The sequence below is a fragment of the Vulpes lagopus genome, chromosome 5 (assembly GCF_018345385.1).
Source record: "Vulpes lagopus strain Blue_001 chromosome 5, ASM1834538v1, whole genome shotgun sequence".
Lineage (NCBI taxonomy): Eukaryota > Metazoa > Chordata > Mammalia > Carnivora > Canidae > Vulpes > Vulpes lagopus.
Genome location: NC_054828.1, coordinates 75,587,208 through 75,601,710, shown reverse-complemented (window position 1 = coordinate 75,601,710; position 14,503 = coordinate 75,587,208). Strand labels below are relative to the sequence as shown.

General features: G+C 38.9%; 2 protein-coding genes across 5 annotated transcripts in view; one reads left to right on the top strand and one right to left on the bottom strand.

Annotated features, from left to right (window-relative positions):
* GPR89A (G protein-coupled receptor 89A) overlaps positions 1 to 1,408 on the top strand; it is a 61,996-nt gene extending 60,588 nt beyond the window's left edge. For all 3 annotated transcript variants that reach the window (XM_041754458.1, XM_041754456.1, XM_041754457.1), the window contains 2 exons: positions 569 to 634; positions 762 to 1,408. In XM_041754458.1, the coding sequence (XP_041610392.1) occupies positions 569 to 634; positions 762 to 968 (273 nt within the window). In that variant the 3' untranslated portion in view covers positions 969 to 1,408. The remainder of the gene's footprint in view (positions 1 to 568; positions 635 to 761) is intronic.
* A 169-nt stretch (positions 1,409 to 1,577) lies between these two features.
* Positions 1,578 to 14,503, bottom strand: part of PDZK1 (PDZ domain containing 1) — a 34,311-nt gene continuing 21,385 nt past the window's right edge. For both annotated transcript variants that reach the window (XM_041754454.1, XM_041754455.1), the window contains exons 6-9: positions 13,943 to 14,139; positions 9,030 to 9,254; positions 4,060 to 4,350; positions 1,578 to 2,490 (exon numbers count right to left, since the gene is read on the bottom strand). In XM_041754454.1, the coding sequence (XP_041610388.1) occupies positions 2,437 to 2,490; positions 4,060 to 4,350; positions 9,030 to 9,254; positions 13,943 to 14,139 (767 nt within the window). In that variant the 3' untranslated portion in view covers positions 1,578 to 2,436. The remainder of the gene's footprint in view (positions 2,491 to 4,059; positions 4,351 to 9,029; positions 9,255 to 13,942; positions 14,140 to 14,503) is intronic.

Sequence of the window (14,503 nt, the reverse complement as noted above, 5' to 3'; positions counted from 1 at the left end):
TTGTAAGGAGGACATATAAGTAGGAGAATCAGAATATTTGTTTTCTGATCAACATAGAAAGGCTTTACAGAGGCAGAGGTAAATTTTCTTTTAGAGAAGAGGTGTAGGGATCCCAATATCCAAGAATTGTTTGAATGGAAGGAGTGAAGAGGTTAGGAGGAGAGAAGAGGAAAAGGGCTCTCCAGGCATATAGCACAATTTTGGAAAATGCTCAGGAGCCTAGTAATAATTATAAGGGCATGGAGTGGCCTGGAGTAATCTGTTTTAATGTTTTATAGTGATATGAAAGTCATGTGTATCACATAGTTTCTGAAAAATTTGACAGCGATTGGAATCCTTTCATGTCATAATGTAATTCTTAAAACCACCAGCTGACCTTCTGGGGACATTACAGCTAGATCCTTTGCTCTGAGTCTCTTTCTCTTCTTCATGGCATTAATCTTATCAGTTGTTCTGTATTGGATTATTTGTGTGGAAGAGAAACTTTTAATTAAATGTTAACTATGATACTTCATGTTCGTGACACAAGAATCTAGCAGTGCTGAATGAATTCTCCCTTTCTTGACAGTTCTTTTATGCCATCTCCAGCAGTAAGTCCTCCAACGTCATTGTCCTGCTATTAGCACAGATAATGGTACGTTTCATGAACTAGTTTTATGCTTATGACTGTAAAATACCAGAAGTGTTTATACTTCTACGTATTTTAACAATTCCCTTTGGCCCTTCACCACATTCAGAGTGACTTCTGGATTAACTTACAGGGCATGTACTTTGTCTCCTCCGTGCTACTGATTCGAATGAGCATGCCTCTAGAATACCGCACCATAATCACTGAAGTCCTTGGAGAATTACAGTTCAACTTCTATCACCGTTGGTTTGATGTGATCTTCCTGGTCAGTGCTCTCTCCAGCATACTGTTCCTCTATTTGGCTCACAAACAAGCACCAGAGAAGCATATGGCACCTTGAACACGTGCCTGTTACAGACTGCGACAGGCCAATGGTGTCAGGATTTGGATGTAAGAGGAAAAAATGGAGGGGACCAGGGCGTAATCTTTTTTAAACAATCAAAATGCTGAGATAGCATATTCTACCCTCAGCTTATGCCTTCCTCCTCAGTGGATACTATGATCATGAGTAGCATTACCTAGAACATGAGAGTGTGAAGTAAACTCCAGCTAGCACTCAGCGGAGAGCATTCCATGGGGGTTTGAAGCTGGTGCAGCATCGGGACAAAGAGGTGGGAAAAAGCCAAGAAACTAGGTGGTGGGAATACACTAGAACCCTGGGGAAAGGGACAGTCGCGGGTAGCTGTGCCAGACACCCAGATTTTCTGTTCAAGGCTCACAGGGAGGAGGTTATGGCTTTCCCTTAAGATTGACTATCATTAAAATCAGATTGTAACTCTTTGGCTTTATCTTCATTTTATCAAGGGTAGCTTGGTGTAGTGTGTTTATGCAATCTAACATGAGTTGGCATTCCCCTGCCAACCCCCGCCCCATTAAAATAACCAACAGGTTCTCTGTTCTTGTCTGGGGATAGGACAGTGTGCTACTGAAATCGATTCTATTGAGAGCATTCAGGTATATCATCTTTATTGATTTCCTTTTAAGTTAGTATCACCTGAGAATGAATTATATACATTCAATTTGCTGATGTTGCCTCGTTTTTTGTTTTTTTTTTTTTCCTTCCATCTGCCCTTCATGCTGTGGGGGTAAAACAATGAATAACTGTTAACTGGAATAAGTCATTTTCCTATCCTAGACCCTACTCTCTCATCTGTCAAAGCAAAATGCTAGACAGTTTATAGAACACTGCGAAATGCAATTTGAGGAAAGCCATCCTGAGTTTTATTACCAGGAAGTCTCTAAGATCTTATGCTGAATTTTACTGTGGTTTGGGTTTCTAGAGGCAAAATGAAGGGTAAAGCATAAAAGCAAGTTTACAAAAAACAAAAGCACTATTAAGGTTTTATCAGCTAACAGGGAAGATTCAAGTATACTCGAGAGGCATTTTTAATGGCATCTATTTTAGCAATCACAACATTCTTACAAAAGCATAGTTTTAATAGGCTTATCTGCTCAGATATTTTATAGCAGTTCTCACATATACAGATTTATGAATCATCTTTAGTGCACAAGAAGCCTATAGAATTAAGAAATATCATCATATAGAGAAATGTAGTGAAGTTGAAGCTTGAAAGAGATCACATGTAAAGAATCTGGTTGCTGCCTTAAGTTGACCATAAATAAGCCATCTATTGCAATAGTCACCCCCAAGACAAATAACAACAGAAGACAGTCAAACATGATGAAGTGGTTCCCAGAGGAGTTCTTCTCTAATAGAGACAGTAAATGGGTGGCAGCTCATTCCTCGGGAAAGGATTTGTACTAAATACCCAGAAACAGCTGTCAGCCAAAGCCTTTATTTGCTTTCATCACATCTCTGTGTCTTCAGAATTGGAAGAAGAATGTGAGGCTGTACTGTGAGCCTGTGCAAAAGAAAACAAAGGATCTGTAAGTGCGAGAGTGTGAATGTCAGCAGTTGAATGACTTAAGGCAGGGAGTAGAGTCACTCACTAGAAGCCAGGTAACCTGAATTTCACACTTGGCTTTGTTTCTACTTTGCTGTTTGACAGACAGTAACTCTTTTCTATAATTGCCTAGCCCTATAACTGACTTGCTATAGAAATAGAGAATTCTTTAAAGACAAGTAGAATGCTTTCTTTGCTAAGCAATCAAGAATGGAAGGTCAATGGCTATTGTGTGTGCTATGGTCTAAATGTTTGTATCTCCCCAAAATTCATATATAGAAATACTAATCCTAAGGTCAGGTGATATTAGGAGGTAGGACCTTTGGGAGGTGATTAGGTTATGAGGGCAGAGCCCTCATGATTGGGATTAATCCCTTATGAAAAAAAGTCCCCCCAGAGCTCCATATCCCCTTCTACCATGTGAGGACATAGCAAGAAGTTGGCCATCTCCCACCTGGATGAGGGGTCTTCCCCAGTCACCAGATCTGTCAGTGACTCATCAATTGATCTTGGACTTTTCACCTTTCAGAACTGTGAGAAATAAATGTGTGTGATTTATAAGCCACCCAGTCTATGGTCTTTTATTATAGCATCCCAAACTAAGTGTGTATTCATTAACAAGTAGTATTTAATTTATATGACCAATCTGTAAAATTAATGTAAATGGAGTAGAATTAAATATAACGGAAAGAAGAATGACATAAATCTTTTGGAGTTTTGGCTTTGCCGTTCATTTCCTTTATGAACTTGGCAAAAATATAAAAGACTTATCAAGGAATTTAATCCAGAGTAATGCTTTTTCCTATTAATAAAACATACATACCTGCCAATTATCTTAAAAAGAATGTCTCTAACCACTACCATTCAGTTTCAGGCTTACCATTATTAACCAGGCACTGTTTGAAGCACTTTAATAGTCTTAGTTAATAGGAAACAAACAGGGTTGCTGGAGGGGAGGTATCTGGGGGGGATGGGGTAACTGGGTGATAGGCATTAAGGAGGGCACGTGATAGAATGAGCACTGGGTGTTATATGCAACTGATGAGTCATTAAACTCTACCTCTGAAACTAGTAATATACTATATATTAATTGATTTTAAACTTAAAAATTTTTTAAATAAAAAATAGTTAATATAATCCTAATAATCCTATAAACTATTCTTGGTTTAGAAGTGGGGTAAGTGAGGCAGAGAGAAAATAAATCCATTTGCCCAAGGCTGTTAAGTGACAGAATCAGAATTTGTACACAGTCTGATTCAGGTTCTTCTGGTGGTTCCATTAATAATTTTGATACACTTTTATTAATTGATTTTTCTCCAGACAGTTACTGTCAACTCCATGCTATGAAAAAGAAGCTTGTCCTCATACCACTTCCTCTCCACCAAAATAATTTGACTTGCTTGTTCTCTTTGTAATTTTCCAGTATTCTAGGGAATGTGTGGTCAACACAGACCTGGGGTGTACTTATTAAGGACTTTATCATACCCTGATAGGTTAGATCACTAAAAGAAGTCTGTCACCACTCACTCGTTCTTTTGCCACATGTGACTTGAGCTCTGATTCTGCCAGTGTTTCTTCTTTGGAATCAGGAGTTTCATCCAGTGGATCAGCCATGGAAGAAACAACAGGGATTTTCTTAACCTGGAAATAATCATAGGCCTTCTTTCCACAGACCAAGAGTGTGACATTCTTCCCACTGCTCTGGATTCTGTCTACCACCTTCTCATAGGGTTCATCCACCACCTTTGCTCCATTCACTTCAATGATGATATCTTCATCCTCCAACCCTGCCAATTCAGCAGGACTGCCCTTCTGTACCTAGGAAGAGAGGTTCTGAATTATCACTTCCTGACATGGATAAAGGAATTTAGTTTAGCTTCCCTTCAGAGGAGAGAGGAGTTTGAAAATGTACTCTTAACCATGTTATTTCTCCCTAAGGTACATAAGAAAGGTGCTCTAATGCTTTTCCACTTCTGAAAGATTCAACTTCCGTTCTCAAATGAATACCATGGTAGGAGGGGTCCGAGATGACAGCACAAAAAGACTCTGAACTCACCTCCTCCCGCAGACACCAAATCAACATCTACATAAAGAGCAATTCCTCCTGAAGAACTGAGGGCTAATTGAGCAGCTTTTACACAAAAAAGAATAGACCACAGAGAGAACAGCAGAAGAGATGGAGACACAGTAATGATGAAACCCCCCACCCCTGATGCTACAAACTACAGTAGGGAGAGAGACCACTGAGGAGTCTGCACACAGATTCCCCAGACCTGGGGCACAGAAAAATAGTAGCAGTTTAAAGAGCAACTAGACTAATCGAAGAGAACCAGTTGATTAACCCGAGAGCATCTGCCAAATGGTAGAGAAACTGCTGAAATTCTCAGGGGCACAGGGTATTAGCAAGTACCACTGTTAACATTCCATCTCCACCTTGATAATGCAAGATAAGCCCAGATGCTCTAGCCATCCTCAACAAGCCCTGGGACCCTAGCCCACACCAGCTCAATGCAGGCCCACTATGGCACACACCAGGACACCCTCAGCTACCTCACCAAAGCAATCATGGCATAAAGCACTCCAAATCACCCCAGCCCATGCCTGCTTCAGCTATGCCACCAGAGCTGGCTCCACCCAAAGCTACTAGGCACCTGCAGTCTACACTGGGGACATTTCTACACAAGATCACTCCTTTAAGACAGGAAGATGTAGCTGTTTGAGACAGAGGAATATGTTTCAAATGAAAGAATAAGACAAAAAAAGAATTGAACAAAATGGAGATAAGCAATCAACCTGAGAAAGTTCAGAGTAATGGTCATAAAGATGCTCACCAGACTTCAGAGAAGAGTAAATGAATTCAGTAAGAACTTAAAGAAATAGAAAACAGGGACAGAAAGCTTTTTTTGAAGAAATAATAACTGAAAACTTCCCTAATCTGGGGAAGAGACAGACGTCCAGGAGAACCCCAAGCAAGCTGAACCCAAGAAGGAACACCAAGACCTATAACAATTTAAATGTCAAAGATTAAAGATAGAGAATCTTAAAAGCAGCAAGAGAAATGCAGCTAGCTACCTATAAGGGAAATCTCGTAAGGCTATCAGCTGATTTTTCAGTAGAAACGTTGAGATTATATATCCATATAACATATAGACAAATATATGCCATTCCCCCTCTGGCCTGCAAAGGACCAAAAGAAAACCTACGTGCAAGGATGTTCTACCCAGCAAACTCATTTCCAGAATTGAAGGAAAGAGACAGTTTCCCAGACAAAAGTTAAAGAAGTCACAACCCCTAAACCAAACTTACAAGAAATGTTGAAGGGCCTTCTCCAAGTGGAAAAGGGCATAACTAGAAGAAAATTATGAAAGGAAAAAATTTCACCAATAAAAGAAAACACGTAAAGATAGTAGATCAATCACTTATAAATCTAGTGTGAAGGTTGAAACACAAAGGTAGTAAAACCAATTATATCAAATAAATAAGAGATTTATAGAATAAAAAGATGCAAAATAAGACACATTAAATGTGGAGGGGAAGGAATAAAAATATAGTGCTTTTAGAATATATTTGAATTTGGGATGCCTTGGTGTTTCAGTTGGTTAAGCATCTGACTTTTGATTTCAACTCAGGTCATTTTCTCAGGATTGTGAGATCAAGCCCTGCATCGGGTTCCATGCAGGGCATGGAGCCTGCTTAGGATTCTCTCTCTCCCTCTGTCCCTCCTCTCCCATACTCACTTGTGCTCTCTCTTAAAAAAAAAAAAAATATATATATATATATACACACACACACACACACACACACACACACACACATACATATGTTTGAATCTAAGTGACCATCAACTTAATATACACTTATATATTTAGGATGTCATATAGGAATGTTATATAGTAACCATAAATCAAAAACCTATAATAATACAAAAAATTAGAAAGGAATCCAAGTGTAACATTAAAAGAAAGTCATCAGTCATAAGGGAAGAGAGCAAAAGAAGAAAGAACGTCATCAGTCATGAGGGAAGAGAGCAAAAGAAGAAAGGAATAGAACTACAAAAATACCCGGGAAATAATTAACAAAATGTCATAGGTATGTACCTATCAATTACTTTATTTTTATTTTATTTTTTGCTTTTTTTAAAGATTTTATTTATTTATTCATGATAGACACAGAGAGAGAGAGAGAGAGAGGCAGAGATACAGGCAGAGGGAGAAGCAGGCTCCATCCAGGAGCCTGATGTGGGACTCGATCCCGGGTCTCCAGCATCACACCCTGGGCCAAAGGCAGGCACCAAACCACTGAGCCACTCAGGGATCTCCCTTATCAATTACTTTAAATGTAAATGGTCTAAATGCTCCAATCAAAAGACAGGGAACGGATATAAAAGCAAGATCCATTTATATGCTGCTTATAAGAGACACTTCAGGCCTAAAGACCCAGGCTGAAAGTGACAGGCTAGAAAACATTTACCATGCAAATGGAAGCCAAAAATAAAAACAAAGTAGCAGTGCTTACATTAGATAAAATAGATTTTAAAACAAAGACACTGGGGCACCTGGGTGGCTAACTGGTTGAACTAGAAATCACAAGAAAAAGTCTAAAAAGAACACCAATAACATGCTACTAAACAATGAACGCGTCAACCAAGAAATCAAGGAGGAAATAAAAAAATAAATGAAGACAAATGAAAACACAATTCAGTCTTTGGGATGGAGTAAAAGCAGTTCTAAGAATCTCATAGAGCTACTGCCCTACCTCAAGAATCAGGAAAAACCTCAATTTAACCTTATGCCTAAAAGAACTAGAAAAAGAACAAAGCCCAAAGTTAGTAGGAGAAAGAAAATAAAGATCTGAGTGGAAATAGAAACTAAAAAAAAAAAAAATAGGAAAGATCAGTGAGGGATGCCTGGTTGGCTCAGTAGTTGGGGATCTGCCTTTGGCATAGCTCGTAATCCTAGGGTCCTGGGATTGAGTCCCGTATCAGGCTCCCCACAGGAAGCCTGCATCTCCCTCTACCTATGTCTCTGCTTCTCTCTGTGTCTCTCATGAGTAAATAAATAAAATATTTTTTAAATTAAGAAGTGGGCAAAAGACCTGAATAGGCATTTTCCCAAAGAAGACATGCACATGGCCAAGAGACACATGAAAAGATGCTCAACTTTATTAATCAGGAAAATGCAAATCAAAGCCACAATGAGATATCACCTCACACTTGTTAGAATGGCTACTACCGAAAAGATAAGAAATAAAAAGTATCGGCAAGGATGTGGAGAAATGGGAATGAACCCCAGTGTGCTATGGGTGGGAATGTAAATTGGTGCAGCCACTATGGAAAATAGTATGGAGATTCCTCAAAAATTTCAAAACAGAACTACCATAAAACCCATTGATTCCACTTCTGGGTATTTACCAAAAAAAAACAAAACACCAATTTGAAAAGATTTGTGTCCCCCTATGTTCCCAGCAGCATTATTTGCAATAGCCAAGATACGGAAGCCACCTAAGTGCCCATGATGGATGAATGGGTAAAGAAGATGTGTGCATGTGTATGTCACAACGATATTACTCAACCATAAAAAAGAAGGAACTCTTGCCATTCACAACAGCATGGATGGGCTTAGATAGTATTCTGCTAAATAAAATTAGACTGAAAAAGACACATGCCTTATGATTTCACTTATACATAGAATCCAAGAAACAAAACAAATAGACTCACATCCAGAGAATAAAACTGGTGGTTGACAAAGGAGAGGCAGATGGGGGATATGGGCAAAATAGGCAAAGGGGATTAAATACAAACTTCCGGTTATACAATAAATAAATCACAGGAATTAAAAGTACAGCTTAGGGAATATAGTCAACAATATTTAATAACTATGGTGACAGTGGTAACTACACTTACTAATGATGAACATTTGTAATATATATAATTGTTAAAACACTATGTTGTACATCTGAAAATAATAGAACATTGTATGTCAACTATACTTCAACTTTTTAAAAAATTATTAAGATCATCAGAAGAAAAAATGAGTAGCATTGCAATGGTTAAATACCTTATCATATGTCTTCTGGGTTGAAGGCATTAATTAGATTTGATAGGTTCCCTTTCTTCATTCCCAACTTGAGAGTTATAGGGATAGACTTCGCACTGTCAGTCCCTATAGGCCAGGGACGTTATGCCAAATGCACAAAAGTAAACAATTATCACTCTCAGAGCTGATAGTGACTGTCAAGTACAGTCATGCTGATTCACTCTACTTGATTTGAAAGTATCTAAAGACAATTAGGTGTTTAAGAAAAACAAAAGATGTGAGCTTAGGATGTACTACTCACTATCTTAAAGGGTATGAGATCATGACATTTCTTTAAAACCAAGTGAGACCCTCAGTGTAGGTCTTCAATGCAAACTTTTTACTAAGCCATCGAGTGGGAGAAACTATGGCTCTCCTAAGTGTGACTGTGGTCAGTGGGCTGCTGGAACCAGATTACCATACCTCTTTGATGAAGGAGCCTGGCTGACCCTGAATCGCATTTAAGTGGAAGCCATAGCCATTTTCGCCTTTAACCAGCCTGCAGAGCTTAGGCTTATGATTTCCTACTTCCTCTGTAGTATCTGAACTTGAAACCTCTGGAGGAGCAAGAGTAGGAGCTGGAGCCTCCTTGACAGAACCATTAGGCAGTTCTTGACTTTGATAGTAGAGAAATGGAGAAAAATGAGCCTTTTGAAAATAAAAGGGGAAAAAAACATTAATTGTAAGTATGAGTAGTTATACTTTATTAAATGTGGTAGCTTAATTTACAAGGTATCATATATGTTCCACACTCTGGCAAATACATTTGATTGGGGGCAGTAAAATTTCTCTACGACCCCAACCAGGAAACATATGAAGAAAGATTGAGCTTGGCTATGGAGTAATATGTATAAATATGTAAATAAATGCACATACACATAAAATAAAAGCAGTATAGAATGTTGCATAAAGATTCAAAAATAAGTTTAAAAATTGCTATTTTCTTTTGACTTTGTGATAGTAAGCAAGTCACTGACCAACTGTAGGCAGTCTCCCTGTGGGAGATTATACACATCAAGGGACTTGCTCTGTAGCTCATGCATAATAGGTTCCTGTAGCCCTCTTCAGTAAGATGGTCTTCAGAGCTCCTTAAACACATCAGAGAAAGTGAAACAAAACACTATTTTTATCACCATCTTAAGTACACACAGTAATTTGTTGTACTCATTTTACTATTGTAATCTTTAGCTGACACTTTTGTTATGCCAAACTCTTCACCAACTTTTTTTTTTAAGATTTTATTTATCCATTCATGAGAGACAAAGAGCGGGTGGGGGGGGGGGGGTGCAGAGACACAGGCAGAGGGAGAAGCAGGCTCCACGCAGGGAGCCCGACGTGGGACTCGATCCCAGGTCTCCAGGATCAGGCCCTGGGCTGAAGGCAGCGCTAAACCACTGAGCCACCCGGGCTGCCCTGTTCACCAACTTTAAATACTTCTACTCCATCTCCACTCTCAGACCATCCATGTGAAGAAGGGAATGATGGTCTTGAATACAAAAGAGACATAGAACAGGAAACATGACTGATTTTTTAAAAGAATTAAGAGCTTAGTACACTGTGGGTTTTAATTGAGATAATTAAAAGGGTAAATTTGGGTATGGTAAGAGCCGAGATCAGCAATTAAATTGCTGCCCACGAGTATACAGGACATTTGTTAGGCAATGAGTAGAAAATCAAGCAATTGAAAGTTAGTACAATGTGTGCTCTGCCCCAAGTCACACTGTTCAGCAGCCTGGTTAAAATTAGGTTGGGGTCCTCTGGTTATCATCTCTCTAACCACAGACCACATCTTCCTTCCTAAGCAAGAATAGCACAGCTAAGAACTTCCTAGGTACCCAGTTCAACTAAGTTTCAGACATTTCAGTGATATATTTGCAAGTGTCCCACATTTCTTTCTGTCTTTAAAATGTGGAAAGTTATCAGTGACTCTTTACATATAGAAATACTGTTGAATCACTATCCAACACGCAAATCAACTGTAAGTGATAGTAGCAGCTAATCTTGAAGACAAGTACAGTAATGTTAAACACTTAATGAGTTTTTATTCACTTTCAAATATTTGAGTTAGGCATTTGTTTTATTCACTGATAGATCTCAAAGATACGCCCACCTCCACACACTCCTGTATGGAACCTACTTTAATTTTTTTTCAAGATTTTATTTATTTATTCATGAGAGACACACAGAGAGAGAGAGAGAGGCAGAGGTACAAGGCAGAGGGAGAAGCAGCCTCCATGCAAGGAGCCTGACATGGGACTCGATCCTGGGTTTCCAGGATCATGCCCTGGGCTGAAGGTGGCGCTAAACCACTGAGCCACCAGGGCTGCCCTGGAACCTACTTTAGAGGGGATTTGGAGAGGAGGAGGAAGAAGATGGGGACAGGCATCTTTTTAGATCAAAGTTCTCTTTTATATTAACCAGAACATTATTTACATCATTGTCATAAAATTAGGAGGGAGTGGAAAATAATTGGTGCCTGAATCCCCTTTACAACAGCCAGATCAGGAACCTCCTGACTTCTGCCTGAACTATCCACCACCTGGGAAGTTACCACTCAGCAAAAATGGCTCCCCCTGTTCCTGGCAGCTTCAGTGGTCCTAAGCCAAAAGCTAGCTCCCTATGTAATAGACTTCTGAATTCTTTTATATATATATATATATATATATATATATATATATACACACACATTTATATACATATAAATATATATTTATACACACACTATTTACCACATTTTATTTTTTTTAAGATTTATTTATTTATTTATGATAGACATAGAGAGAGAGAGAGGCAGAGACACAGAAGCTGGCTCCATGCTGGGAGCCTGATGTGGGACTTGATCCCAGGACTCCAGGATCACGCCCTGGGCCAAAGGCAGGCGCCAAACCACTGAGCCACCCAGGGATCCCCTATTTACCACATTTTAAATCTATTCATCTGTCAGTGGATACTTGGGTTGATTCCATCTTTGGGCTAATGTGACTTAATCTGTAGTCTAGCATATGGTCTATTCTGGATAATGTTCCATGTGCCCTTGAGAAGAATGTGTTCTGTTGTTGGGTAGATGTGCTCTGTATTTCTGTTGGATCTAGTTAGTTTCTTTTGTTCAAGTCCTTGAGTTCCTTATCTTCTGAGTGGTGGCTCTATTCACCATAGAGAATGGGATATTGAAATCCTCCAACTATTATGATAGAATTGTGTATTTCTACTTTCAAGTTTGTCAATTTTTGCTTTATGTTTTTTCCAGCGTCATTAAAGTATAATTGACAAATTGTATATATTCAAAGTGTACGGTGTTATTTGATAACATTGTGATGTGACCACCACAGTCAAGGTAATTAACATATCTATCACCTTACATAGTTACCATTTAGCCTTTCAAGTTACTTGAGGATATTCTCCTTTCTTCCCCAAAGCCTATGCTTATTCAAGTTAAATATTCACATGGTGATTTCCAAAATCTCTGCCTTGATTACCTTTCTTTTTTTTTTTTTTTAAGATTTTTATTTATTCATTAGAGACAGAGAGAGAGAGAGGCAGAGACACAGGCAGAGGGAGAAGCAGACAGGAAGCCCGACATGCAGGAAGCCCGACCTGGGACTCGATTCAGGGCTCCAGGATCACACCCTGAGCCGCCGCGGTGCTAAACCCCTGCGCCACCCGGGCTGCCCCCCTCCCCCCGGACTTGTCTCCCCCGCCCACCCCCCCACCCCCGGGGCTGCCCCCTGATTACCTTTCCTGACACTGGTCTTCTTATAGTCATGTTCTCAGAACTGGACACAGTGTTGACTTAACAAACATAACATGTCTATGTGCCAGGTATTATTCTGAATGTTCTAGATATTACCTCATATAACCCTTCATAGTAGGTATCCCCCATTTTACCACTAAGGAAACAAGCACAGGGAGCGTAACTTGCCCAAGATTCCATTACTAGTCACTTCAAGTATGGTCTGAATAACTCAGTACAGTAATACTATCGTCTCCAAAAGCCAAGTGTCAGTTAAGGTAACTTTAAATTGCCTTTTGGGGATGGGGGTAGCTATTTAGAGTATCATCAGGTTTCTGGTCTTTTTTTTTTTTTATAGTCCTCAAATCAGGTCTCACCATTTGATACTCATACAATTTAGTTTTAAGTTAGTTTAGTACCTGAAGTTTATTCCTGTTTAAACTTAAACTTATTAGTTTTTATTCTTCTATCCTGACTACAAATTTTGAATATTATAATCTCTAGTAAAGTAATTACCCATCAACACATTAAGCCATTTGTACGAGTTAAGTATGTTAAACGTTTTCCAGGTCTCCATCCAAATTTGTCAGTAAACTAGCTTATGATAAAAAGTATACCACTGGAGACATCTATTCAGATTGACATTGTTCCAATACGAATTATTCTTCAGGTATGGTTGTACAACTACCTAAAAAGCCATTAATTGTTCTATCATCCAGTTCACTCTTCACAAGTATCTTGAAATAGCTAATCAAAATGTGCTGAGAAGGTATATGATATAATGAATTAAAAACTTGGGTTTAAATACTGGCTGAGGTAGGTGACTTTAAAAAAAAAAAGTTTAGAGAGACTAAGAAATTGGTAATCTATAAAAAGGAGCCAATGCTACCCCCTATCATATTCCTCCCTCTGTATCAGTTATGTACATTTAGATGCTTCCATTATTGCGTTATCACATGGAACAAGTCCATCTTTGTTCATCTTTGTGACTGTCACCTAGCAAGACAGATTAGGTATGTAGAAGGTCCCCAAATGTTTGTTAAACTAGACTGAATACCTCAGTTCTTGTGATAAAATTTTAAAATTATTAAAAAACAAAATATGCACGTTAACAGCTGTTGTGATTAAAAGTGGCAAGCAAATAAGGTTAGTTTGATCCTAAGGTTAGTTAGTCTTGGTGAATCCATGTTTCTCTTTCCTTGCTAAGGGCTTAGAAGCTATTTAATAATACTTCCTAGGCTTTTATGTGGGGTTAATGGAATTTATTGGTCTATAATTTAAAATCCAATTGTTTCCTATTTGGGAAAGTTAGTGCTACATCTGCCTATTTCCAGACTATTGTTCATAGATTTTTCTCAGATCAACAAGAGTAATTCTGTAGTTATATTTGCAAATTCTTTCAAAATCTTAAATTTAAGGACTTAAAACTCATGTACCAATCACTTGGCATTCTCTTATGACTACCAATTTGAACTTCAGTGCAGTCTTAATGAGAATTGTTATGCCCTTCCAGTTTGAAAATCAAAGTGGTAACCTAGCCAAAGTTTGAGACTTGAGTGAATTGACCCAACCTTAATGCATGAATATGCAGCCTTAAATTACTTACCAGTCTGTACATGTTGTCCGTCTCTTTGTCTACCACCAGCAGCGAAGTCTGATCTCCGCCCTTTCTAATCATTTCCACCACACTGTCATGATCCAGGGATTCCACAGACTCGCCGTTGACAGCCACCAGCAGGTCATTGTTCTTCAAGCCAGCCTCCTCTGCTGGACTTCCGGAATCTATGTCCTTGATGACTTGACCTAGCCTCCCAAAAAATTAAATTATCAGAAAGACTTCTAGATTAAACCGAGGAAGTTCTGTGGGAGCCCACCACTCTAATAAAATGAATTTGGAAGGTGTGCTGAATCCTACTGCCCCTCCCACTGGCATCCAAGGATGACAATAAACACCCTATCCAGCCTCATCCCCTGCCCACAACTTACTCCACGAACAAACCCAGCCACTACCAATGAAAGGATCTTACAGAAAAGAATCATGTTGTTACTAAAAGTGTGTGAGATTCAGTCTTGACAAAATAACATCCTAAGCATTAAGAATCAGCAAATTCCCAGGAAGTCAGTGAATATCTTTGTGCCCATACATCTTATGTAGAAGCTAAGCTAT